General features: G+C 37.6%; 1 protein-coding gene across 9 annotated transcripts in view; it reads left to right on the forward strand.

Annotated features, from left to right (window-relative positions):
- Window positions 1-25,068, forward strand: part of AOPEP (aminopeptidase O (putative)) — a 214,864-nt gene that overhangs the window by 13,595 nt on the left and 176,201 nt on the right. For 8 of the 9 annotated variants that reach the window (XM_069776426.1, XM_069776425.1, XM_069776428.1 and 5 more), the window contains exons 2-3: window positions 8,796-9,759; window positions 20,824-20,990. In XM_069776426.1, the coding sequence (XP_069632527.1) occupies window positions 8,954-9,759; window positions 20,824-20,990 (973 nt within the window). In that variant the 5' untranslated portion in view covers window positions 8,796-8,953. The remainder of the gene's footprint in view (window positions 1-8,795; window positions 9,760-20,823; window positions 20,991-25,068) is intronic. The other variant, XM_069776433.1, reaches the window with a different exon arrangement.

Here is a 25,068-nt window from a genome sequence, read left to right on the forward strand (position 1 = left end):
AATGACTTAAGATTCAGATATGGGATGCTCCAAGGCGGTTAGGGAAGGAGTGGGATATGTCTCAAGGTTGTTACAAGAGAACTAGTTATCTCTATTTCTGTTTTTTGTGGGTTTTTTTTTGCTGGACAGCAGGAGTCCTTGAGATGGTCTGCATGGCTTCATCTTAGCCGTGTGAGAGTTCCAGGTACAGTCAAGGAATGCTTAACCACCCGACTCATTTCAGTTATGCTAAGGCCAAGCGAGACTTCCCGAGTTCATAAATCAGACCAAAGAAGGGGAAAGAAATGCACCACTACACCTTTTCATTTAGTGTTTCAGTTAAACAACAACAAGAAAGCAACTCTGCAGAATATAAAAATGAACATTTTTTTTAATTTTTAGAAATGTTAGCTCTATGTAATGCAGTATAATATGGAATGTAGTTGTATTTGCAAGACAGCTTATTATCTTTTTGCTTGTCTTTTCTCTGTGCCCCTCTAAGAAGAGTCTGGCTGCATCTTCTGTACACACCCCTTTAGGTACTGGGATATAGCAGGTAATCTTCTCTAACTGCCTCATCCCAAAGCTGACCAGACACAGTGCCATCAGCATTTCGTCCTGTATTTGTGTGTTTCAGTCCTCTAGCCATGTTAGTAGCTCTCAGCTAAGCCTATTCTGTCAATGAAATTGCAATTTTTCAGTACACTTACTATAGTTTCTTTCCAGAGGATTAAATTAAGCTAAGTGAATTGTTAGGGAATCAGCTTCTGAATATTTAGTGGAAAAAAACCCATGCAGGAGAGACTTGTCAAATGTTTAAGTTGTTAAAATAATCTGATTGATTTCTTTTACTAACCAGTTGAGCTATTAGATAATGAAGAAATAATAGAACTCTTGCTTTGCTTTGGAAGGACTGTTGTATCTTATATTAACTTGCTTTAATTTGCCCTTGAATTTAATTTTTAATTATCTTTTGTGTGTTTGTAATTTAAAAACCCACCAAAAACAATCTCAAGACCATCTTCAGCATTCACCACTGATGTAATTTTTAACTCTGAGAGCATTTAAAATTTATTTCAACATAGTTAAATGTAGTTGAGCCTGTCCTGGGTTTTGCTCAGATTTTGTTACATATGGATATGGTTTCATGCTGGGTTTAAGTCTATTCCAATCTGAACTGCCTCCTGAAGGGCGATCATGTTCTGGCCCCAGCTGCATGTTCCTGCCTCTTCCCTTGAGTTGCCCCCTGCACTTGTGTAGCTTCATAGGAAGGAAGGCTGTGCAGAAATCTGAGGAAGAAAGACTCATTTCCTGTTGTGGCATCTCAGGCTAACATGGGCTTAGTTTTGTTGTGAATACACACCCTCACGTGTTTTATGCTTGCATTAGTCAAATGATTGGATGGGGTCAATCTGGAGAGGTTACAAGCACTTTGGAGTTCAGGATGTAAGTGTTTTTTAAAAATGACTTGAAATCATTAAGTTAAAATTAAATAGCAGTTAAGTAGAAAGTATTACAGAAAGGGAAATTCGGTGTGCAAATAAAAAAATGGGAAAAGCTCAGAGAATTGTTTTGTGGTTATAGCGATATTGGCTCAGGTTTTGTAGAGCAAACAGTGAGATTTAAAGGCTGAGATTACAAAGAAACATCACTACTAGCTTTAGCAACACAAGTATTTATTCTATTTCTCACTGGGTCTCTGCTGCCCCTGTGGATCTGTTGAATGACGAAGCTATGTAAATGGTCTTAATTTATTACAGGCAAAATGAACTATTTTGACTGAGAGCACAATTTAAACTTTATTTTAATAATCTGTCTATTCTGAACTGGTGTATTGAGTGATTGGAGAGGTGGAAGAGTGATCTCTTGAGTGGAAGTGGGGAACAGAAGTGAGAAGCAAATGAATGCATCCACAGTATAACTAGGTCCTCTTTATCCAAAGCTTCAGGAAACAAGAACTTAGCGAAGCTCAGATGTTAAGAAAAATGTTTACAGGAAAGAATATTTAATTAAATATTATGAAAAAATGGATCATGCTAACTAGTGAAACTGAACAATTCCCTTCGGCAGAGGTATTTAAAAACAATAGAGACTGTTTCACGTACTTCTGTCTCATCTCAAGGGAAAGAATGAGATTCTTCCACTGAGGACTCTTCCAGACAATATAATTAATCTATCAGATACATGAAGTATGTATGCAATAGTGGAGGCACAAAAAAATAGAGCAAAGAAACAAAGAAAAAAGATATACTTGGAGAATATTTTTAATAAATCTAGAGTTTGGATGACATGGGTAAGAAAGGCCAAATGTGGTAGAAGTGACACAGTTGGCTGATGAAAATACATTTTGATGTGAATGAAGGGTAACCTGCCAAAATTCTAGTTCACATATGTGGGGCACATTTTAAATAGGTCCCTGCACGTATTTGAATTACTGCTTTTAATGAGTATTAGGTGTGTATTTCAAGCAGTGCAAATATTTAGTCAGGTTATGAACTTTCTAAACATTTTAAATGAAGCAAACTAGACAAGTGTGCACAGTTAATTTGGGCAAATATGAATAGGAGTGGGCAAGAGCTGAGAGTCCCATGTCTTATCAATACTGTGGAACCCCAGAGAGTGATGTAGCAGGAGTGTTCTACTAACATCTAGCATTATTTTGTACAGCTAAATGTTTCCGTATACAGACCTCTGTCTTTAGTCTCTATGTTTCTGTAAAAATAGATATAAAAGAACATTTTTAAATGTCTCATTGCTTGCCCATAAAGCAGAGAATGCTGTGGTAGTAAGAGTATGCTAACCGCATACTCTTTTGCAAATGCATCATGGTAGCTTCTAATGAAATGATCAAACCATTCCTCAGAAATACTTGATTTTTTACTTTTACAACCTGAGATGCATATTCATATTTTCTGAAACTTCTAATCTGATAGATTTTATTGAAGTTTTAATGTTAAGAAGTGTCAGCAATTTAAAAAGTTAATAGGGATCTAGGCAACAAACATCCCATTACCGTTATAAAGCCAGTATTATAAGTGTTTGTTTCTTTACAGGACTATAGTGCTAGACAGAGTTGCAACTAAACATTTTTATAGGACTTTTTTCTTCTAAAATCTCAACTTGGATACAGTCTTAAGAAATGTTTTTACCAATTTTGTCTTATTTTGCTATTTTATACAATTTTGTATTGTTGCAGGGAGTTAGGCTTCTGCTTTTCAGCACGTAGAAGAAAATGTCTGGTTCTGTTAACAAGCCTTGCTAATGAATTATTATATACTTCTCAGTAAGGGGCTTTATCTCTGCAGTTCTACACACATACTCCCAGTGGGTTTTTGAATTTCTAGAAGAGTGCTTCATTATCACAGTGATAAGGAAATCATGGCAATAATGAACATAGAGTTCCTGCCTCCAGGGAATGGTAGTATATAATGGAGGTACAAAATCAAGGAGAGGGCTTATGTAATAGATGATCAAAGCAATTATACTAATAGCAGCTTCTTTCAAATTTGTCTTAAATGTGGTGGTTTTTTATATGCTATGTATGGACTATTGCTGCTGGCAGAAAGGTGCTGAATTGTGCTCTAGCAAAACTTCTGTGGATGAGTTCCTCACTAAGTTAAGAACTGTCCAGTGCAAGAATGTTAGCGGACAATTTCTTTACATCAGAATTAACAGACAATTAACAGCATGTGCAGCATCCCTGATGGTTATTTAGAGTTCCAAGGTTGGACTTAAAGGTTCTTTTACTGCATTTAACATTTACTTTTGGCTACTTGTTTATGTAATAGAAATAGATATGTCTAAGTTACTGGAATTGAAATTATACAGATAGGACCAAAAATAATTTTAAGCTAACCTCTAAAATTGAGGTTTTTTAAATAGGTTTTTTGTTTTATAGTATGTTTCTGATATTTCTTAATCTGTACAACTATACAGCAGTACAAAACTGCCTAAAACAAACATTGCTGCTGTGCATGACCATGAAACACTAGAGGACAGGGAAAGGAAGTAATTTTGTTTATAATTTCTGTTCTGTTAACAGTGCATTTTTGGCATGTTATTTAGTAAGCAGTAACTCTTTGGAGGCTCCAGGCATAGACCAAATAGTATAGAAATGACATTTAAAAAAAAAAAAATCAGACTTTTTATTTGTGTACATTTTTTTCCTCCTCTGAATTCAGTGTATGTATGTGTGTAGTTGGATATTGAAAAACCAATGGTGAAGCTCTTAGTCACTATGTTTGGTTTAGGTAGAAGAAGGTACACTATGAAGTATCAGAACTTCAATTAACATCATGTAGACAAAAATTCACACTGAGGATGTATATCCCAAGACTGACAAAGAAGTTCATGGTCATATATTTCCTTGGACTTCTTCAGTGTTCTTTTTAATATAATTTTCCATCTATTGTTGCAGATTATACTATCTGAAGTCTTTATATTTAGAAACTCCACAGCTGATTAGTGGAGTTTGCTGTACCTTTGTAATGTAACCCCTACTTTTAAAAAGCTAAAATTGGTGAAATTATTACAAACACTTAAATTAAAAGTGTGCATGATTACCCTGTCTTAAAACTGTAGTGCTTAAATTCAGTTTCTTTTCCACTTAGGAGAGCTCTAAATAGGACTATCTCAAATTATGTGAGACACCACCTCACTTCATAGGATGCAACTTCCAGTGTAAGGCTTTAGTGAAGAAGTAAAATTATTATTTGTACAGGAGCATGCTTTGCAGAGAAGACAGAGCTTTTTGCTAATTCAGTATCAATATGAAATTATCAAAATACAGCATAAAAATACAAAGATATTCGAATGAGTCCCCAATACCATCAGAACAGAATAGCATATCAGCTTCTTTGTTGCACAGTTCTAATATTCTGTAGACTCCTTAAAAATATTTCGTTAAAAAATTCTTCAGAGGTTCAGAAGCTGAGACACCTGAAAAAACAGCCATTTAAATTCACTTACTAGTGCTTGGAGATAGGCTACCTACAATTTTTGAAAGCTGAGATATCTAAAGTTAAGGGGATTTGAGATAGGATTAAACAGACAGTGTTACATCTGAATTAAAATTCAGTGTCAGAGTGTATGCAGTAATACTTGTTACTTGCCCACAAGTGTGTCCCTCTGATCTGTTGCTCTGTTTGTAAACATGATCAGATGTGTCATCTCCTCTAAACAGAAGTGTTGATCTGAAGCCTTAAACTGTAGAAGATGAACATCCACTCTGCATGTTTTTTAGCCTCATTGGCCTTTGTTTTCAGTTGTCTCTTGAATCTCATGGATTTAATGTTTTTGTATTAATAGTTTTGAATGGGATTTATATTTATAGAATTTAATTTTTTGATAATGCTTGAATTCATTGGTTTTTTTTAATTTGGATTGAGTTTCCTTGTATGGCACTATTTGTCACCTTTTAATCTTCCCTGTTAATTAATGTTAAACAAATCTGGCAGTCCTCTAAATGCAAAATAAATGTGGTTTTGTAGAGATTCAGCTGCAGCTTTACTTTTTACTATGAAAGCAGCCCTGTGGAGAAGGACTTGGGGGTATTAGTGGGTGAAGAACTGAATATGAGCCAGCAATGTACACTTGCAGTCCAGAAAGCCAACTGTATCCTGGGCTGCATCAAAAGAAGTGTGGCCAGCAGGTCGAGGGAGGTGATTCTGCCCCTCTGCTCTGCTCTCATGAGACCCCACCTGGAGTACTGCATCCAGTTCTGGTGTCCCCAGTACAAGAAGGAGAAGGATGTGTTAGACCAGGTCCGGAGGAGGGCCACAAAAATGGTCAGAGGGATGGAACACCTCTCCTATGAAGAAAGGCTGAGAGAGTTGGGGTTGTTCAGCCTGAAGAGAAGGCTCCGCGAGACCTTATAGCAGCCTTCCAGTACCTAAAGGGGGCCCTACAGGAAAGATGGGGAGGGACTCTTTAATAGGGATTGTAGTGATAGGACAAGGGGTAATGGTTTTAAACTGAAAGAGGGTAGATTTAGATTAGACCTAAGGAAGAAGTTCTTCACTATGAGGGTGGTGAGGCACTGGCACAGGTTGCCCAGAGAGGCTGTGGATGTCCCATCCCTGGAAGTGTTCAAGGCCAGGTTGGATGGGGCTTTGAGCAACCTGGTCTTTGTGCAACCTGATCCCCCCCTGTGGCAGGGAAGTTGGAACTAGATGATCTTTAAGGTCTCTTCCAACCCAAACCATCCTATGATTCTGTGATTTATTTTAAGGTGTTCAGAGGTGCTTCTTACCATGGTAGCTGAGAATTTAATGTAAGTTAGTGTAATTATCTTAGTACTTTTGACGTAAGAAATTGATCACATCTTCCAAATGGAGAACAGAAAAACAGCGATATAAACACCTGTAAATAGTATAGCACAAATACTTACTGTTAGTATAGTACTCTCATTTTATAAAATGTATCAGTATTATATAATATAATATTATATTATATTATACCTGGTTTTCAAATGAGAAAATCTAAGTATTTGTGCAAAACAGGGATTCTTGAATGCCAGTTCAGTGTTGGTTTTTTTCCCCACCAAGTCACTTTCTTTCTTTTCTCTACCACCGATACTTAGCTAACCTGTCAGAAGTCATAAGGTTTTGGTAGACAGAAGAAAATGCAGATAACATCAATTCCAGTCCACAGCGTTACGCACAGACATCATAGATGCATTGCTTATGTTGCAGCATTTAGAACGTTTGGTTGCTCTAGTGATATTCCCAGTTAGGTCTCAAGGCCAGGACATGACTGTAATGGCCATATGCTGTTTATAGACATTGCTCATTCACGAAGCTGAGGTTTGCTGAATCTTCCCTCAGCCTTTCTTAAAGGTCTTCTTCAATACTTTAGTTCCACTTATGTACTATTTTCTGGACTTCCTTAAATTAAGTAGAAAGCAATCACTATGATGATATTAGGGTCCAATATGCATTCAGGCTATTTAATTCTGCACCTTCCTCTATTTTTTTTTTTTTTTACAGTCAAGCTGGCAAAACACAGATCTACATTGCACATATATCTGCAAAGGTAAGTAATCTTTGGAAACCATACCAAAATCACTGGGACTCTGCAGGAGCTCATGAATCTGTTTTTGGATCCTGATACAAGGTTGAATTCTGAAAGTACACAGATGTACACATCACTTAAGGCAGTGCAAGATGCCAAGTGTTTTCGTGCAAATACGTGAAGTTTGAAAGCACTCAAAATAGAAAACTTATGATGAACAAGATGATGAATAAATTTAGAGAAAATGTTTGGGAAATCTTTCAAACAGAATAGAGAAGTATCTACTGGAAACCGTTCAAAAGATGCAGTGACTGCCGCTTGCAGGCAATCTTCAAATTATTTTGAATTTACTGGGATGTTTCAGTGAAAGAAGGCCTTCTGAAGTGAGCTTGGTGCCCTGGTATGTTTGCAAAAGTGCAGGAGGATTGATACAAAAGTGAAAGATTTTTCTCAGCTTGTCTTCAAAAACATCCCTGTAAAAGCTGTTTCTGGCTGGTAGAAAGCTATCAAAGAAGGGAGATATTTGCTATGTGCTTTATGTGAAGCTCGTTCAGGGAATGGTATAGGTAATTGTTTGGCCTGAGTCTTTCACTTACTGGTGCTAGCTTGATAGCATGCCCTGGATTCCTACAAAAGAGAGAGCAAGTCTTAGGGGAGTCTGGGTTCTCCTCTGTCCTGACTTTGAGAGCTCAACAAAAACTGATTTCGGACACTGAAGTCTATGAAGAGGATATAGAACTGTGAAACAATGTCACAAGGGAGTATCCATTCACTTAAGGCACTTAAAAACAGATTTGGCTGCCGATCCTGAAAGTGTCACTGAACTGGAAGGGAGAGAACTGCACGTCTTAACAGTTGCTTCTTCCTCTGATTTCTATTTCTAGTCTAGAAAGTAGACAAAAAGGACTTAAGTGAGCTAAAAGTGCATAACTTTAGCTCAATGCTCATAGCAAAACAGAGAATGCATGACAGTTAAACTTCTGTGATAAACTTCTGCCTGTTGTTGCAACAAATGCTGATGCATTTTAATATTTTCTTGCATTTATAGGTATTTGCATATATTCCAGGGAGACGACCTTTTGTTTTCTATAAGATGGTATTATCCCAAGTGTTAATGGGTTTCCAGCTATTAAGATGTAATCATATACCTTAAGTATTTAACTATAAATTTGAAAAATCTTCATGAGCAATCTCAAAGGAATATTTGGAATGCACTCATAGTCAATTGGCTCATTTTCTTGTAATTTAGTAGAAGTGCTGATATGGGAGCAGTTGTAATGTGGAAAGTATATTAGTCCATGGAGATGCATTGTATACATGAAATTACTACTTTAAAACTTTAAGACATATGGGGAGAGTTAGGCTTACTCTTGTTACTTAGAATCACAGTAGAAAAATGATCACTATCATTTGAGGCAATGCATTTGAAATTAATACAGCAACCTTAAAAACAAACAGTGCAGTAATAAATTAAAGTAGATGATGCATAACCATGTATCTTTTCTATAGGATTATTGCGAGTGCTGAGAGTCAACAGGCCTATAGTGAAGTTTGTTTATTTCAGTTTATAAAAGCTGTCTAGAAATATTTTCACTTGAGATCTCTCAAAAATAAAGCCAGTGGTTCTTGACAGCAAATCCTGAAGCAACTAGCTTGATGCCATTCTGTGGCAACACAATCACCCTTTGGCTGTACTATTTTTAATAAAGGCAACTAGACTTTAAATAACTTTTAGATTTAGTGCATTTCAGAAATGGTTGTGAAACAATTATCTGATTTATTTTTGTTTTGTTTTGTTTTAATAGAATGTGAGAAGTGGAAGAACTGCAATTAATTTCAATACCGTAATATTAATCAAAATTATTTTTGGCACTGGGAGGCTGAATATCCTTGCTCTTTATGGAGACGTCATATATAAGAAAAGTCTAAGACTTTGTAAAACTGTTGCCCAATAGACTGGAACATGGAGACACAGCTAGACCCCATGAAGGATGACTTGCCCTTAATGGCCAACACTAGCTACATGCTTGTAAAGCACTATATATTGGACTTGGATGTGGATTTTAAAAGTAAAGTTATTGAAGGTGTCATAGTTTTATTCTTCGAGACTGGGAGCCGGTACAGGAAAACCAGCAGTACTGGCAAAGATGACTGCCAGTCACAGTTTGATGAAACCTGTAAAATGAGGGCATCTGAACCCTGCCACATTCCTGTGACAAATGTGAGTGCCTGTTCATTTAAAACGGAATGTAATGATTTTGCTGTCTGTGGTAAAGGTGAAGAAGATACTTCTGATAAAAATGGTAACTATAGCAACGAGGAACAGGCTTCTGGGATTTCTAGTTCAAAGGACTGCTGTGACATAGAGAATCATGGGAACAAAGATTTTCTGCTGGTATTGGACTGCTGTGATTTATCTGTGCTAAAGGTTGAGGAGGTAGATGTTGCCGCTGTGTCAGGCATTGAAAAATTCACAAGGTCTCCCAAGCTAACTGATGTTTCAAAGGAGCTGGAAAATCTCAGGAATCAGATTATACATGAACTTGTGACTTTACCTGCAGATCGCTGGAAGGAACAGCTATACTATTTTACTCGGTGCAGCCAGGCACCTGGCTGTGGAGAGCTTCTGTTTACTACTGGCACTTGGAGCTTGGAGATAAAGAAATCAGGAATTCAGAGTCCAACAGACTTTCCTCATGCAATAAGAATATGGTACAAAACCAAACCGGAGGGAAGATCTGTTACATGGACTACAGACCAGAGTGGCAGGTATGTAACTGTTAGCTGAAAGCTTTGCACACATTAATTTTAAACATAGGTGCAAGAATGTAGAATTGTGTAATGCTGAGCAACTTGGAAGATGATGAGCATTCTCTTCCATTGTTTTCATTTCATCCTTCGTCTGAATCCTGTTGCTGTCCTGGAGGAGAACAGACAAACTCTGCTCAAGAAACCCTAATGGACTTTCAGACCTCAGGCCTGTCTAAGTGATTGTGTTTGCTCATTCTGAGCGGGAGTAAATAATTGTTGTGTATTGGAATAAGTGTGTTCTGGGAATAGGGAATTATCACTTAGGGGAAGAGAAGGTATGCATGACAGGCTATTTTCACTTTAATACTTTGTGCTCTTTTTTCTTCCTGGCTTATACAACTGATCATACAGCATAAAGATCAGTATACATAATACTTAATAGAATTGCTTCACAACTAGCCTTTTATCAATATTGTAATGTTTAGAGATGCAGTCTTTTACTGTTTAGTCTCTCATAATCAACTTTCAAAGTATCATTCATCTGTTATGTAAAGTACATTCATGATAGCAAATGAACTGCAAACTGAAACTGCAAGAAGAATTGGCATTTTATCTAGTGTTTGTGAAAGTACACAGTGCTGCACAGAAATCTTCAAGATAAGCTCTTTACAGGAGAGAAACTACAATTCATTCGACTTCTACAACTGTAATTGTTTTACTGTAATGTTCAAAGCTGGATTTTAATGGCTGATAGCTCTTTCTGATACCTGAAAAATAGGAACAAAGTTGGAAGATGAGAAAGAAATTCGGTCTAATTGAATAGTTGCTTTTCATTCCCAAACAAGAGATGTATGATTACCTTTCATTTCAGTTATGCTAATAGAAGTTAAGAGTCTTCCCACTGGCATCCATGTTAGGGAGGAAACTGACACCTTTTACTTGTACATCTGGTAGTTAGGTAATTCTGTTCTAAACCAGGAGCAGCATCAAGTCTAGGAATGTCTCAGTCACGTTCATTACCTCTTCCCCTTCCTTCTCCCTTCCTTACCCCCCAAGGAGTTATTTTTGGTATGAGTTTAGGAAATTTAATTCAATATAGAATCTTCAGTTATGAAAATTCTAAATTTTGACTGCATGCTAAGGTAAGGCAATTGCCTGTGATCATACATGTCCGTGTCTATCTGCCCCTTACTAAAGTCTTCCAGACTAACGTTAGCAACACTTAGCTGGTATAGGACTCCTCCTCTGTGTGTTGTCTGTGTGTTTTGAGCATTTGAAGGCTTTTTTAAAATGTCTAAATCACTAACATCTTTTAGTTTTGACTCTTTTTCCCTTGCACTGCAAAGCATTATTCTTACTTTAGAGACATTTCATGGCAGTTGTACACAAACATGGAATTTTCTGAATCAATAATGAAGCAGGAAAAGATGGCTTCACATGTGTCAGGCAGTCTGATGGTAGAAAATAGGCTCAAGCTGGTTTATTTTCAGTCTTTTGTAGGGTATTCCAGAAACTAATGCCTCTCAGAAAATAAGTTTTCATATCACAGTCATTAGAATCTTTCTTGCTACATTTTAAAAATCAAATTCTGTATGTGATGAACCTATAAATATAGTGGTAAAGCTCATTGTACAAAATGCTGTCATATTTTTCCTTCCCTTTCTAAAAATAAAGCCCATTTATAATGTATGGGGAAAGTACTTTTACATTATATTCTCATAGCATAATTCTTTAAATTGTTCCAAATTTTGCATGTGATGCTTTTTTAGGCAGATGTCAAATCCTTTCCCAGAGTCTATGATCTATGGTTCTAACCCCAAAGAGCAGTGAAGCAAATAACAGAAGTACAAGCATTGTGTGGCCACTTCCAATATGTTTCCTCTAATTTAACATTAGTACAATGTTTTGAAATTTAACCTATGCACTATTTTATAAGCAATTCCATTTTATTTGTTTTAAACAATGATGTATTATAATACACAAAAAAATGCGTTAAAGCTTTGTGGGATGAGTTTAGGCAAGTTGAGATAGGTGTATGCAAACCTGATGTTAGCACAGCAGGGCACACTTTTGTTTTCAGTAGAGGAACTGAACACGTGGAATATGATACCAGAAAATACATTAATGATCAAGAAGGAAGGTTTTCTTTTGCCTTAGAACATGTTTTTTGTAGTAACATGCTTTTGGGGGCCTTTATGTGGAAGTACTAAAAAGGGGGCAAAATAGAGAAGTGGAGTATGTGTGTGAGTATATGTGGTTATGCACCTATATATACATATATGTATAAATATACACACTTTTTTGTCTCTTCAGAAGTTACACTTACAAAGACTATATCACTTCTTAAAATTGGCAGGTAACTTTTAACAGTGAGCAATAACATAATTACTAAAATAGAAAAAAAGTGTTGATTATAATGTTTATAATGAGAACAGTTATAATTTATTTATCATGAACAAACAGCAGTTCTGTTTCAAAGTTTTTCAATTGTTTACTAGCACAATACAGCACCAGGGTTTCAAACTAAGAAGGTAATGTTGCAATTTTAACAAAATTATGCTTTTGTTTGAAGTAGTCTTACTAATACTAAGTATTATAAAAAGATTTAAAATAAAAACTTATTTTAGACACCATAATAACTGCTTTGTGGAGGGGATAATGTGTATAAAACATCTTTCATTACTGTGAAGGAGAAACTTTTTGCCAGCTTATCAAGGTGTTCAAGCAGTTTTGCCTAACTCTTAGGAGTATATAGCAGCGTTGAGTCAGCATGACTACCAGTGTATTTTAAATTAAATGCTTTCTCATGATCATTGTTAAGAATCCTTGTTTGTTAACATATCCTGGGATCCCATCTCTTTATTGTTTAAGAAAAGGTTTTAAACACATTTGGGTTAAAATTAAAGAGGTAATTTTCCTAGCAGACAGCCTTGCGAATTCACATCTAATGGGAGATTCCTCCACCTTTTTTTCTGCCCTACTTACTGCCACTTCTAGTGCTGTCATAAATTAGTTAATGGTTTTGTCAATAGTAATGAGCAACTGGAATGGACCTCATTTCCTCATTGTGGCATTACCATGAAAAAGTATCCTTGATATGAATGATGTCACTGAAGGACATTCCATGACACTGAAACCTTTCAGTACTGGGTCCTAATCCAGTAAACTACCTGTGCGTTATTTACCTTAGCATACGTGAATCCATACATGAATCAGTCAGGCACATGCATTTATTTTTTCAGGTTGAGTCCTAGATACCAGATATACAGAAAAGGAGAAATTCTGGGAAGTAAAAGAGATGGGTTGAATTACTCCATGTGTATGATTTTCATGAGAATGCTATAGAAAAAGTATATTTTTAGAAGCTATTAATAGATGATTGAGGAGTTTTGAGGAAACACTCTAGATAGAGTTAACCTTGGGCTAATTGTCCAAAGTGGGAAGTGTTGGAAAACATTAAATGTTCTCCTTAAATATCAAGACACCGTATAATTTTTTTATTTGACCAATTTAAATGTCTCACCTTTTAAAAACATTTTGTACCTGTCTAGTTGCTTATCTTTATGATATTTTATTATTAGATTAAAATATCAATGTATTTTTAAAGAATTCAGGAAATATTTTTGGCTTTATGAAAGCTATGAAGGTGAATACAGCAAGCATAAATGTACAATTTGGTAGAAGTGCTAATGCTAGCATATGTTCTGTAATTAAATGCTTCTTTTCAGATGCAGTGTTCAACTGTATCACAGACATTACTGAACTGCATGGTTCCTCATTTGTTATAAATAATCTTGCATTTCTGTAATGTGCAGCTGAAGCACCTGAGGTAGTGATTAGGAGAATATCCAAAGAAGTGGTACCTAACGTAGCAATAAAACAGACCTTGGTTTCCTGTTTAAATAACTTGATGTTACTGATTCTGCTGAAACAGCAAAGAACTAATAGAAAAGTTCTGCCAAACCTATTGTGATCTGTTTGTGGACCTGTGTCAGGAGTCCATGTCAGGCTGCATCTAACTGGCATGGAGACTGGCACAATTCTTCTTTTTGTATGCAGATAAAAAAGAGAAATTTTACCTTTTTGGAAACTGGTTGTTTCAAGCCTGCCTCTGCTTAAGACACCTAAGTTTTGAAATGCAAATCATGTTCAAAGAGAGTAGTTGCAGTTGTTCAGATGCATTGGTGACAAGAGCTGTTCATAAGTTTGGGTACTTCTGAAGATAAGTTCTTAAAAAGTCATACTCTTCTTTGGCAATGTAGTCAATAAGACTGTGCTATGTAGTGTGTTGCATTCAGTAAGGACTAAATAAAAACTATATAGAAATATGCATAGCAACATTGAAATTTTTCATTTTTAACTATTTTAACATTTAGTTCAGAGTTTATATTCCCTTTTGAAAGAGACTGAAATTTTCATAAATGTTCTAAACTTGAGATTTTTTATAAATATTCAGGGTAGTGGAAACATGCTAAACATCTTTCTTGAATATTTAGCTAAAGCTTGAAGTTGGAAGTGAATTTGTGAGCAGTGATCTCTAATTTTCAGGAAGTTACACATAGAAGTCCATGTTTATGAGCTTTCTGTGTATGGAAATACGTATATTTCCATATACTGAAAAAATGTTTTGTGTAGTTGTGAGCACCATTATTTCCCCAGTCAGTCACAACAATGATATTTACGAAAAATCAAATGGAGTTTAATACATTTTAGTATATGTAAGTTCCTTAAGGTTCAGAACAGTTCACAAGAATTATGAAGTTATTTTATCTAGAGACTGCTGGAGAAGCAAGGTGTCACCATTTCGCATGTGGAAGGATTGCTTCCCAAACATAAGTCTTCAAGTTTTGATTTAGAATTGTTTAAGTCCATCATCTTTCATGTCCTACAGAGGTCAAATGACCATCTAAAGATTGCAGAATTGTTCTTTGTGTCTTTAGTGATAGGTACTGTCATGGTTTAACCCCAGCCAGCAACTGAGCACCACGCAGCTGCTCACTCACTTCCCCCCCCCCCCCCAGTGGGTTGGGGGAGAGAATTGGGAAAACCAGTAAAACTCATGAGGTGAGATAAAGACAGTTTAATAGGACAGAAAGGAAGAAACTAATAATGATAATGATAACAATAATAAAATGACAATAATAATAAGGAAAGGATTGGAATATACAAGTGATGCACAATGCAATTGCTCACCACCCACCAACCAATGCCCAGTTCGTTCCCGAGCGGCGATCCCCCCAGCCCCGCTCTCCCCAGTTTATATATCAGACATGGTATCCCATGGCATGGAATACCCCTTTGGGCAGTCTGTGTCCCCTCCCAACTTCTTGTGCCCCTCCAGCCTTCTCGCTGGCTGGGCATCAGAAGCTGAAAAATCATTGACTTAGTCTAACCATTACCTAGCAACAACTGAAAACATCAGTGTGTTATCAACATTCTTCTCGTACTGAACCCAAAACATAGCACTGTACCAGCTACTAGGAAGACAATTAACTCTATCCTAGCTGAAAGTTAAGAGTGAAGAATTGCGTTTGCCTATGGAGAGCTACCAATTTGTAGTGGATATTGTCTGGGTACTGGCTACAAGTCATTCTTTAATCATAGTCTCATGCCTGGGCATTTTAGGCCATACTTAGAACATGTTTGCAGTAGGCCTGCAAAAAAAGAGGGTAATTGCACTGATTCCCAGGCTGGATCACACAGTTTCTCCCTACTTAGTCCAAAGTCTTTCTGATTACCCTTGAAGTTCAGCACAATGTTTTGTGTTTGTATTTTCTGCCTCCAAAGTGTATTAACAATACAGAGTCAACCATGGGGCTTTTTTGTACTAATGAAAAGAGGGAAGGAGGGAGAGCTAAAAAGGAATGAGGAAGAAGCCTACCAAAATACACTTGCTGAAAGACACACTTGACCTCTTTCAACCTGGATGCTGGTTCCCTCCACCACTGGTATGATGACATAGTGTGTGTACAGCTGGGTGATAAGGCATATTAGGGAGCTAATCTAACTGAAAATAAGCAGTGCAGGGGGGAAGGGAATGCCTTACAGGAGTTGTTTGGAATATACTGCTGAGGTTAGTTTGGAAGATAGAGGTATTTGTTTCACTGGTAATACAGATTTGTGCCACTGTAACCCTCTATCTATAGCCTTTAAAGAGTCTGAGGCATCCATTGAATTTTTCTAATATATTTGATATTTTCAAAGCAATTTTTTCCAGGGGAGAAATTAGAAAAATGAGTCAGATTTTCACAGTTTCAAAGTGCAAATTAGAAAATGTGTCATGAAAATAGATGTTTATTTTTCAGTGGCATGAGTCAGCATCAGTCTCTGCTCTTGGATGCTGGAAGGGAATAAAGAGCTTGTTTTTCTTGATGGGCAAGGCTTGGGAGAATAAAATGCTCCAGCATCCAGCCAAGTCACAGACTAAATCCTAAGTGGCTACTATCAGCTGTGGGGAATTCTCTCCTGTTATTTTGTGTAATTTTGTTCCCAGTGATGAATATTTATAATGGAGTAATTAATGAAGCAGTCTGAAGTTTGTTGGATTACTCATGTCTGATGCAGTGATTCCTAAGGAAGAACAAATTGTATCAGGAATAGAATGGAGGAGTAAAATAAAAATACACACACAAAAAAGTAGGCAATGGAGGAGTAAAATAAAAATACACACAAAAAAAAGTAGGCAGACCTTGAGTAGGAAAGTATGTGATATTTCTGGAAATATGGATGGCAACAAACAAATATTTCTAAAAAAATTAAAATAGCTCCTCTGAATTAGTTGTCCTAACTAAAAATGAAGAACATGAGAAACGAGGGGGTTTTAGTGGTATAGTTTTAGTTATTTAGTTTTATTTTTTTCAGAGTTATAGCAAGTTTCATGGCCTGGCAGGACAAATGATACTCAGATGTAGGTGGAGTAGGTGGATACCTATGGCACAGGACAGAGGAGGGAAGTGCTGGGCACACACAGAGGCACTGCATACCAGAGTACAAGGGGCAAGGCAGGCGGTCCTCCTTTGGGAAGAAGCAATACAAAAGACAAGTCACTTCACTAAAATGTGCCTATGAGAGGACCATACTAGATCATAGGAGGCTGAGAATGAAACAGTATTATGAAAATACCATTATCAATATAAACAATAGAAGTCTAAGTGTTTTAATTTTCAAATCTAAAAGGGAGGTGAAAACACAGAAGGTTAAAGAGCCAGTGATATGGAGGATGAAGAGTCAGACCAGCATTTGTGTGTTTGTGAATTGGCTGGCCAAGAAACAAGATCAACCTTTGATTTCAGGAAAGAGCTGAGAAAGTCCAGCTAATCACAGTTTATATCCATAGGAAAACTGTCTTCTGTTTTTGAATACATTTTGCTTTGAAATAATGAAGTTAATAAGTATACCTGGATAAAAAAGGTATTAAAACAGTTAAGGAGTGGAAAGAAGGCTTAGTTTTGAAGAAAAGATTATGTACTTGACCAGTCTTTCTCCACTTTTCTGTTATTCTACTTGGGCCTTAATTTTAGAGACTTATGACTTGCCTGTGTAAGTATTTCAGCATTAAATTGTTTTAGGGAAAAAAGTTAGTTACATAATATGTATTATTTCTCATAATGAGAGCCTTCGTAGTCCAATGTGAAAGCTATTGGACTGGGAAGCTTGAAACTAAGCCTGCAGGCACAGCTTGAACACTAGCACTTAGCCAATCTGTTCACTGTGTTTCATTTTCCCCATCTGCAAAATGGTATTGAAATTATTTGTAAAACACTTTATGGTGTGCAGGTAGAAAGCGCTCTCCAAGAGCGAGATAACTTTAACGGTCTCAGTAGTGTCTGTTCTGTGTTATGTTTGTATTGTATTTGACACAGCATTGCAACAATCTGCTTACTGCTGTTCTGCCAGCTCATTTTCTCAGTCATTGTGGCATTTCCCTCTAAAATTTCTTCAGGGTATGAAAATCCCCTATATTATTCTTAAGACTGGGTTGTACCAATGGCACCCAGCAAAACAGCCTTCACATATGCATGGTAAATCATTGGTAAAACGTCTATCAGCAGTCATTAACCCCTCCTTTCCTCTGATTCCTATAAACTCTGCTAGGATCTCTTTTTATAATCCTGTGTATTTTGATAAAGTTTTCATGAATGAGGAACCATCTTTTCCTCCCCATCCCCTCCCAGCACATATATGTTTTAGGACAAAAAGTATGTTGTTGTGGTTTAAGCCCCGCCAGTAACAAAGCACTATGAAGCTGCTCGCTCACTCCTCCCCCTTGGCCCTGGTGGGATGATGAGGAGAAAATGCACAGAAACCCTCATGGGTCAAGACAAGGACTGGGAGGGATCACTCACCACTTATGGTCATGGGCAAAGGACAGGCTCAACTCGGGGAAAACATAAAATCAATTTAATTTACTACAGGTCAAATCAAAACAAAACAGGATATTAGGAAGTAAACCCAAACCTTAGAACACCTTCCCCCCACCCCTCCCTCCTTCCTGGCTCAGCTCCACTCCCAGTTTTCTCTCCCTCCTCCCCTCGGCTGTGCTGGGGAACAGGGGCTGGGGTTGGGGTCAGCTTGACACACCTTGTCTCTGCTGCTCCTTCCTCCTCAGGGGGAGGAGGACTCCTCACTCATCCCCTGCTCCAGTGTGGGGTCCCTCCCACAGGAGACAGTCCTCCATGAACTTCTCCAACGTGAGTCATTCCCACAGGCTGCAGTCCTTCGCAAAATTCTCTGGCGTGGGTCCTTTCCATGGGCTTAAGTTCATCCCAAACTTCCCTGGCGTGGGTCCTTTCTGCGGGCCGATCTTCAGTCACAGATGGCTCCAGCGTGGGCTTTCCCGTGGAGTCACGGCCATCCTGGGGGGCCTCCGCTTCCCCGCTCCCCCCCGTGGGCTGGGGGGCACAGCCTGCCATCTCACCACGGGCTGCAGGGGCATCCCCTCCTCCCCCGCTCCTCCTCCCCTCCTTCCGCACTGACCTCGGTGTCTGCAGAGGGGTTCCTTCCTCTCACATCCCGATCCCCCTACTCACTGCAGGTTCCCTGTCTGAAACCTGTTCTCCCACAGGCGCTACCACCGTCGCTGATGGGCTTGGCCTGGGCCAGCGGGGGGTCTGACTTGGAGCCAGGGAAGCTTCCAGCAGCTTCTCACAGGAGCCGTCCCTGCAGCCCTCTCCCCCACTACCAAAACCTGCCACACAAACCCAAACCATATGTCCAGTATCTCTTGGCTATCATTATAAGGAGGAAGCAGAACCTCCTCAGAGGTGAAAAAGCAAGCTATTCCTTTTTCTTGTGAACTCACTGCCATGCACTGTTTTTTTTTTTCTGGGAGAAAATCCAATTATTTTATGTATATCAAAGTTTGTTACAGATTCAGTTTTAGGAGATTAATTCCAAAGAAATTAAAGCTAATTAAAGACTTTCATAGATTAGTGGTCTTTTACAGTTAGCTGTGCGTTGTGTTTTACTGGGTAAAGGATAATTGGTTGACTTTCTCGCCACTGCAGTTACCTATTGAGATTCATCGAGTACCTATGTCCTACTCTGATACATGGCAGGGGGAGCCAGATTATTTTTTTCAGTTTGTGTGCATTAACAATAAGCCTACTTAAAACTGCAGTTTCCCTCCCTGTTTTACTGAAATATCAGCTGGCCTGTATTAGTTAAGCCACAGTAACTTGATTGTGCCATGGACAGTTCTGGATCCAATAGCATAGATAGCACTTTTGACGAGAGGATAAAAATAGCTTCAAAATATTTTTCATCCATGGCCATCAGTATCTCCAAGTTTTTTCCCTCTGTGTAGTTTAGAGTTGGCTTTAGGGGAGGAATGATTTGAAAACAGTAGCTATTTGGAGGGGAGTAAACAAGATGGTCAGATCTTAGCCATTGCAAAATAGGTTTTGCCCTAACAACTTGTCTCCTATTTTCCAAAGTGTTTTTAAAACAACTTTTTTGAACTCAAGTTATGAAGGATACGGATCAGAATATTTTTAGCCCCAAGCATTCACAAAATAATGTGTTGTGGTCCCAGAATACTGTCTTTAAATATCATAGGCTTTTAAAAACTCAGTGCAGTGAAGTGATGCTTTCAAGATTTTCTTTCTTCAGTTGGAGAAACCTACTGACTCTGTTTGTTTTATACAATTTATATTTGAAAACTTAGCTTTTTTAAGCTAAGTTATGCAAGTACTAGGAATTAAGATAAAACTGCAAAATGCAACAAAAGAAGTATAACAAGATTTATGACATCTGTGCATTAGCAATAGCAAGCCAGAAGGAGTTAACGAAAGGCCTTGTTACCTTCCCAGCTGTGGCTAAGCTGCTAATAAGAAATTGGCTGGCATGAAATATTGCAGCTGAAATTGGAAGGGCGCAGTAGATGAAGAGGCTGCGTAGGAGAGGGTCAGAGAAAGTGCAAAAAGAGCAATACTACAAGGAAGATTGCTGTGTGAAAAGTGAGAAGGAGGCTGAGGCTGATAGGGAAAACATGCTTTCTTCTCATTATATGCCCTGTGTTTGAAGTTCTGAAAGGCAGGTGAGCTAGCATGCATTGCCTTACTGCAAGAAGAAATGTAGAAATGTCAAGATTTATTGAGGCTTGGACTAAGGAAGGCTCAAGGCTAGATCTACTGCTTTGAGTTTAGATGAGCCTCCAGGTTGTACGGAGAGATGGGATTAATGATAATGAAAGGACTACTGTAAGGACAACAGGGAGGTGTCACAGGTGTTGGTAAAGCTCTGCAATGGCATCTTCAGAAGATATTCAGAAGCCTTCTTTGGCCTGATAGGGTCAGCTGAGAGCTATTGTATGAGGCTGGAAGGCTCGTGCAGAAGCAGGAGAGGGGAAAGACTGGGGTTACTCATTTCTAGTTTATGTAAAAATTACTGTGGTAATCTTGCTTTTCTTCATTCCGTCTTAAATTACTTAGTACTTTGGTTCATGTTACACAGGTTTGAAACCAACCTAGCTGAGGTTAAAAAAAACACCTCAGTACAACAACAGGTTTGATTTTTGACAGAAAACTTAATTCAGTCTTTCTTAATGTAACTCCAACTTCAATCTCTTTTCCTTCCATCTAGGCCATGTGTTTATACTATGGGATCACCAATAAACAACAGAGCCCTTTTCCCATGCCAAGAACCACCCGTTGCCTTGTCAACATGGCAAGCCTCAGTCCGAACAGCTGCCGGCTTTGTTGTGTTAATGAGTGGTGAAAACTCAGCAGAACCAGTCCAGCTTCAAGAAGGTGAAATATATTTTCTATAAAATTATTTTCAGTAATTTTCTAATTAGAAATATAGCTTGGTAAAAACATGATTTTTGAAAGAATGAAGTTCCTAACCTTAGAAGCACTTACATGTCTATCTGTAATCTCCATGTCTTTCTATGGAAAAGTTACCTGCTCAAGGCCTTAGGATAACTTAGTAAGAATTCAAGGCATCTACATTTCACTGTGTTACTTTTACTTACTTTTTTCTGTGTTTTTATTCCTTTTACTTTTTTTCAAACCTAGACTTCACTTGTCACAAATTGGCTTTGTTTTAATCACTCCACTGTTGAACATTTCGTAGATAAAGTACCTTATCAGGCTCTTGACAGCTTCAGGTCTTGGTAGATAATTAACTTTCTGTTTTAGAACTCCAGTCCAAGTGTAGGTCAGCATGCCAATGATTAGAAGTGGTCATTGTGTCATATCTGGTTCCTGAAATATATGGAATAGATTAAGAATACCAGGTCACTGCCCTGAAAATCTGGTCTTTGGGGTTTTTTTGGCATTGGTAGATCATACCTTGTGCAGCAGTAAGCAAGCAAGCATTTTTGTTCTGTGTTGGTTATACTTTATACTCTAAACCTCTGTCTGCACAGAGAAGGAAGTTTTTAAGGCAGTTCTACAAATAATAATACAAAGTATGTCTTGCTCCCGCTAGTTTTGAGATAATCTGTCAAACAGGGTCAGTATTTTCTAGCATAAGTAGTTCTGATGAAAAGTGGTGTATAGGAAAAGGTTAGAATTAGGTGTTTCTGGAAAAAAAAAAATCTTCTGTTCCCCTTTAAAGAGGCAAGTTTATTTTTGAGGGAAAAAAAAGAATGAAAGTCTCCTTGATTTGAGAACCACCAGTTAATCCATTTGCATGGAATTGTCTTGTTATTTTTGGCCATATGTGAAGCCTGTTTCAAGCCTTGTCTCTGCTATTGAAATATGGAAAACTGCCATGATGAGCGGCTCAGCCTGCATGGACAGTAATACTTTCCTGTCTCGGCATCAAGAAAGCAAGAGTGCTCTTAACTTCAGACTAGGGGAACAGCTCTGCCATCTTTGTTTAATCAGTTTAATTCATACTTACACCTCACTAATGAGTTGTTGCCTGTTGTTCCCTCAGTGATGGCTATGTGATCTGAAATATTAAGAGGAAGAAGAATGCTTATCTGAATTTCTAGAAATAGAAACCTTGGAAAAAATTTCAGACAGTATAAATTGGCATAGGTCAGTTAAAATTGATACTTTCTTAGACCAATTAGCTAGTTGAAAAGGCTGTATTGTGAAATAATTATTTCCTCATTAACACTGTTTTGTCATTCTAGTTTAAAAACCTCATTAAAAATTCATTCTTGAATAAAGAAAAAAACTAGTTGTGGGGAAAACCGTTTTTCAAATGCAGTTGACGGAGCATTGAGAATTTCAGGGTACCATATTGTTGATGATAGCACTGGGGCTTAGTCACCCAAACTCAGCGTTGTCACCCCGTGGAGGACAGAAGGGGCTTTTGTTTAAATTCTTGGGTCAGTTTATGTTAATGGTAATGTTAATGTTATGGTAATTCATGTGTCACCGAAAGCTTTGTTTGTTTTGGGTTTGTTTGGTTTGGTTTTTTTAATTGTCCAAAGGCTAACCCAGTATATTTGCTTTCCTAAGAACTCTGTGAAAGCAAGAAATACTGTAAGAAGTCTTTAATGGAAGGGCCAGTAGGGAGGAAATGACTCCTTTTAGGTTCAGTGTGCTAATTAAGTGCTGAATGAAAAGTGTGAAGAGAACTGGGAAGAACCAAACGTGCCATTAAAGCTGGCTCTTTTAGGAGCTGTGTGACAATGGCAAAGTTTTGTGCTGAACTCTGCTGAACTGAAGAGAAGCAGCAGGAGCACCTACTGCACTTCTGTCCTTACAGTTTTCCTTCAGCCTCACCTCAAGATGGAACTCCCAAGAGTGTGGAAGGTTCTGCTTATGGATCTATGCAGCACACACAATTATTTATACTAATTTTGATGTCATGATGCAAGGTTTGCTGGGTTTCTTTAAAGGTAGTAGGCATTGTGCTCAGTAGCTCTCAAAAAGTCAATCATGGATGAGACCCTCGTTATCTTGGTGCTTATATACAGTTGGAAATGACAAATCAGTGTTAGCTGTTTGGAACTGTAAAAATTTACAAAACAGATACAGAGGAAAGAAGGAAAAGGAGCAACATTGTAAGGAATGTTTTAAAAAACAAACAAACCCAAGGCTCAAGTACTAATCTGAAGCCTTGAATAAATTCTTAATGAATTTAGGAATACAAATTCATTAGTTTAATTAGTAGGACTTTTAAAAATTAAAAAGTTCAAAATGGTCTGTAGTGTTAAGTAAACTGTCCCACATACATCTTGTAGTTAGGCAATTACGCCGGGCATATGAAATCTATCCAGCTTAAAATTTTGTCTTTACATTTAGAAAACACACCTAAAGGCCTTTAAGGGTGGCTTCAGTTAAAATAACTTTGCCAAATTATTTAGATTCAGTATGTTATTGCTGTGCTGCATATTTATAAAATCATACATAACTGGCAGAACACGAAAATATCTTTTAAAAATGCAATTTCTCAGAAAGAATAAGAATTTTGTCAAGCAGTTGTGAATGAATTTATTCTGCGTAACAATTTAGCTGAATATTTTTTCCTTTAAAAGTCATATTTATAACAAGTGTGCAGGCAGACAATAAGAGAATAGCAAGCAAGGATGGTACCTTCATGCTTTTAAACAGAGATCTGCATTCTCCTTCACAGACCTACATCTCTAGATGCATGGATGCTATGATCCAGTGCATAGCGAGACTAGGTGTACTCACCTGCACAGATTCCTCATTTGCCACTTGTATTTGCAGGTTTTGATAATAGTGTACTTCCTCCTGTATGTGCCATTTTTGCATTCTGTCTCCTACAAAACTATGGCTCACCCTGTCATTTGAAATAAAGTGAGGCCACATTTTGTTTGAAAATACTCATACGTCACTTACTTAAGTACAAATGGTAACTATTCAATTATGACCTAAAAGTGCTTAAAAATACCATGCATTCTTTATGGAGTACTTAGAAGAAAAATTTATCAGAAAAATGCAATTGACAGTGCCCTTTGAGAGAAAGCTTTACAGGGAGCATGATGTGTGTGTGTGTGTAATGTGAACCATTTAACCATTAGATTTATTTTTCAACACTTGTCAGTTTTACTTTAGCATATTACTGTAACACATAGAAGGTGCAAATATATTTAGTCACAAACACCTTTACATTTGTTTTGATTCATGTTCAAGAAGTAGATATTCAACCATTTGCTGCGAAATCGACTGGCTTGCTTTTTGTGCAGTAACTGTACCATTATGTAGTCCTTGATCTTGTTTTGCCATCTCTCATTCCAGCGAGAAGGTGTATTCTGTTATCGAAAGGAAATATGGTGCTAGAGAAGCCACTGCTACTGTTCTGTAGCTAGTAGCAACAACAGTTGCTTTTGTTTGTGCACCTCTCACTTTTCACAAGGCCAAACAGAATAGTTCAGTGCTTGTGTTGATTAATCTCCAACATATATCAGGAACTACACATGCTACTCATCCCTCTGAGCCAGTGTTCAACGAATGCTCTGGCATGAATGTGAGGGTGCTCTGTGGGAAATTCTGGCTTTCAGATGAGATCAAAGATCTTTGCATGTTAACAAAGAGTTTCAGAAAGCTGGAGGGTTCTTAATCCTGATGTTCCAGCCAAATAATAGTTTTGGCATAGCTACTTATTTAGCTGCAGGTTTATGTATTAGCACTAGCTTTTACTTTGTATATCAAATGCTGTGCAGGGCTATTTCTTTTTCCCTAGAGGTAGCTGAGTTTTGTGGTTTCTAGGAAATCATGGACATTTTCTGTGTTTTGTGGTGTTTATATTTGTGTTAGTGCAAACTAATTGAGGGAAACTATACTAATAAGTAAAAATACTCTTCATTTTCTTTCATCTGGCATTAACACATACTGACTCTCAGGTGTTTCTTCAGTTATAATGGACTCCACAGGACTCAAACAATTTTAATGGTTTCAA

Source organism: Haliaeetus albicilla, chromosome Z, assembly GCF_947461875.1.
Source record: "Haliaeetus albicilla chromosome Z, bHalAlb1.1, whole genome shotgun sequence".
Taxonomy (NCBI): Eukaryota; Metazoa; Chordata; class Aves; order Accipitriformes; family Accipitridae; genus Haliaeetus; species Haliaeetus albicilla.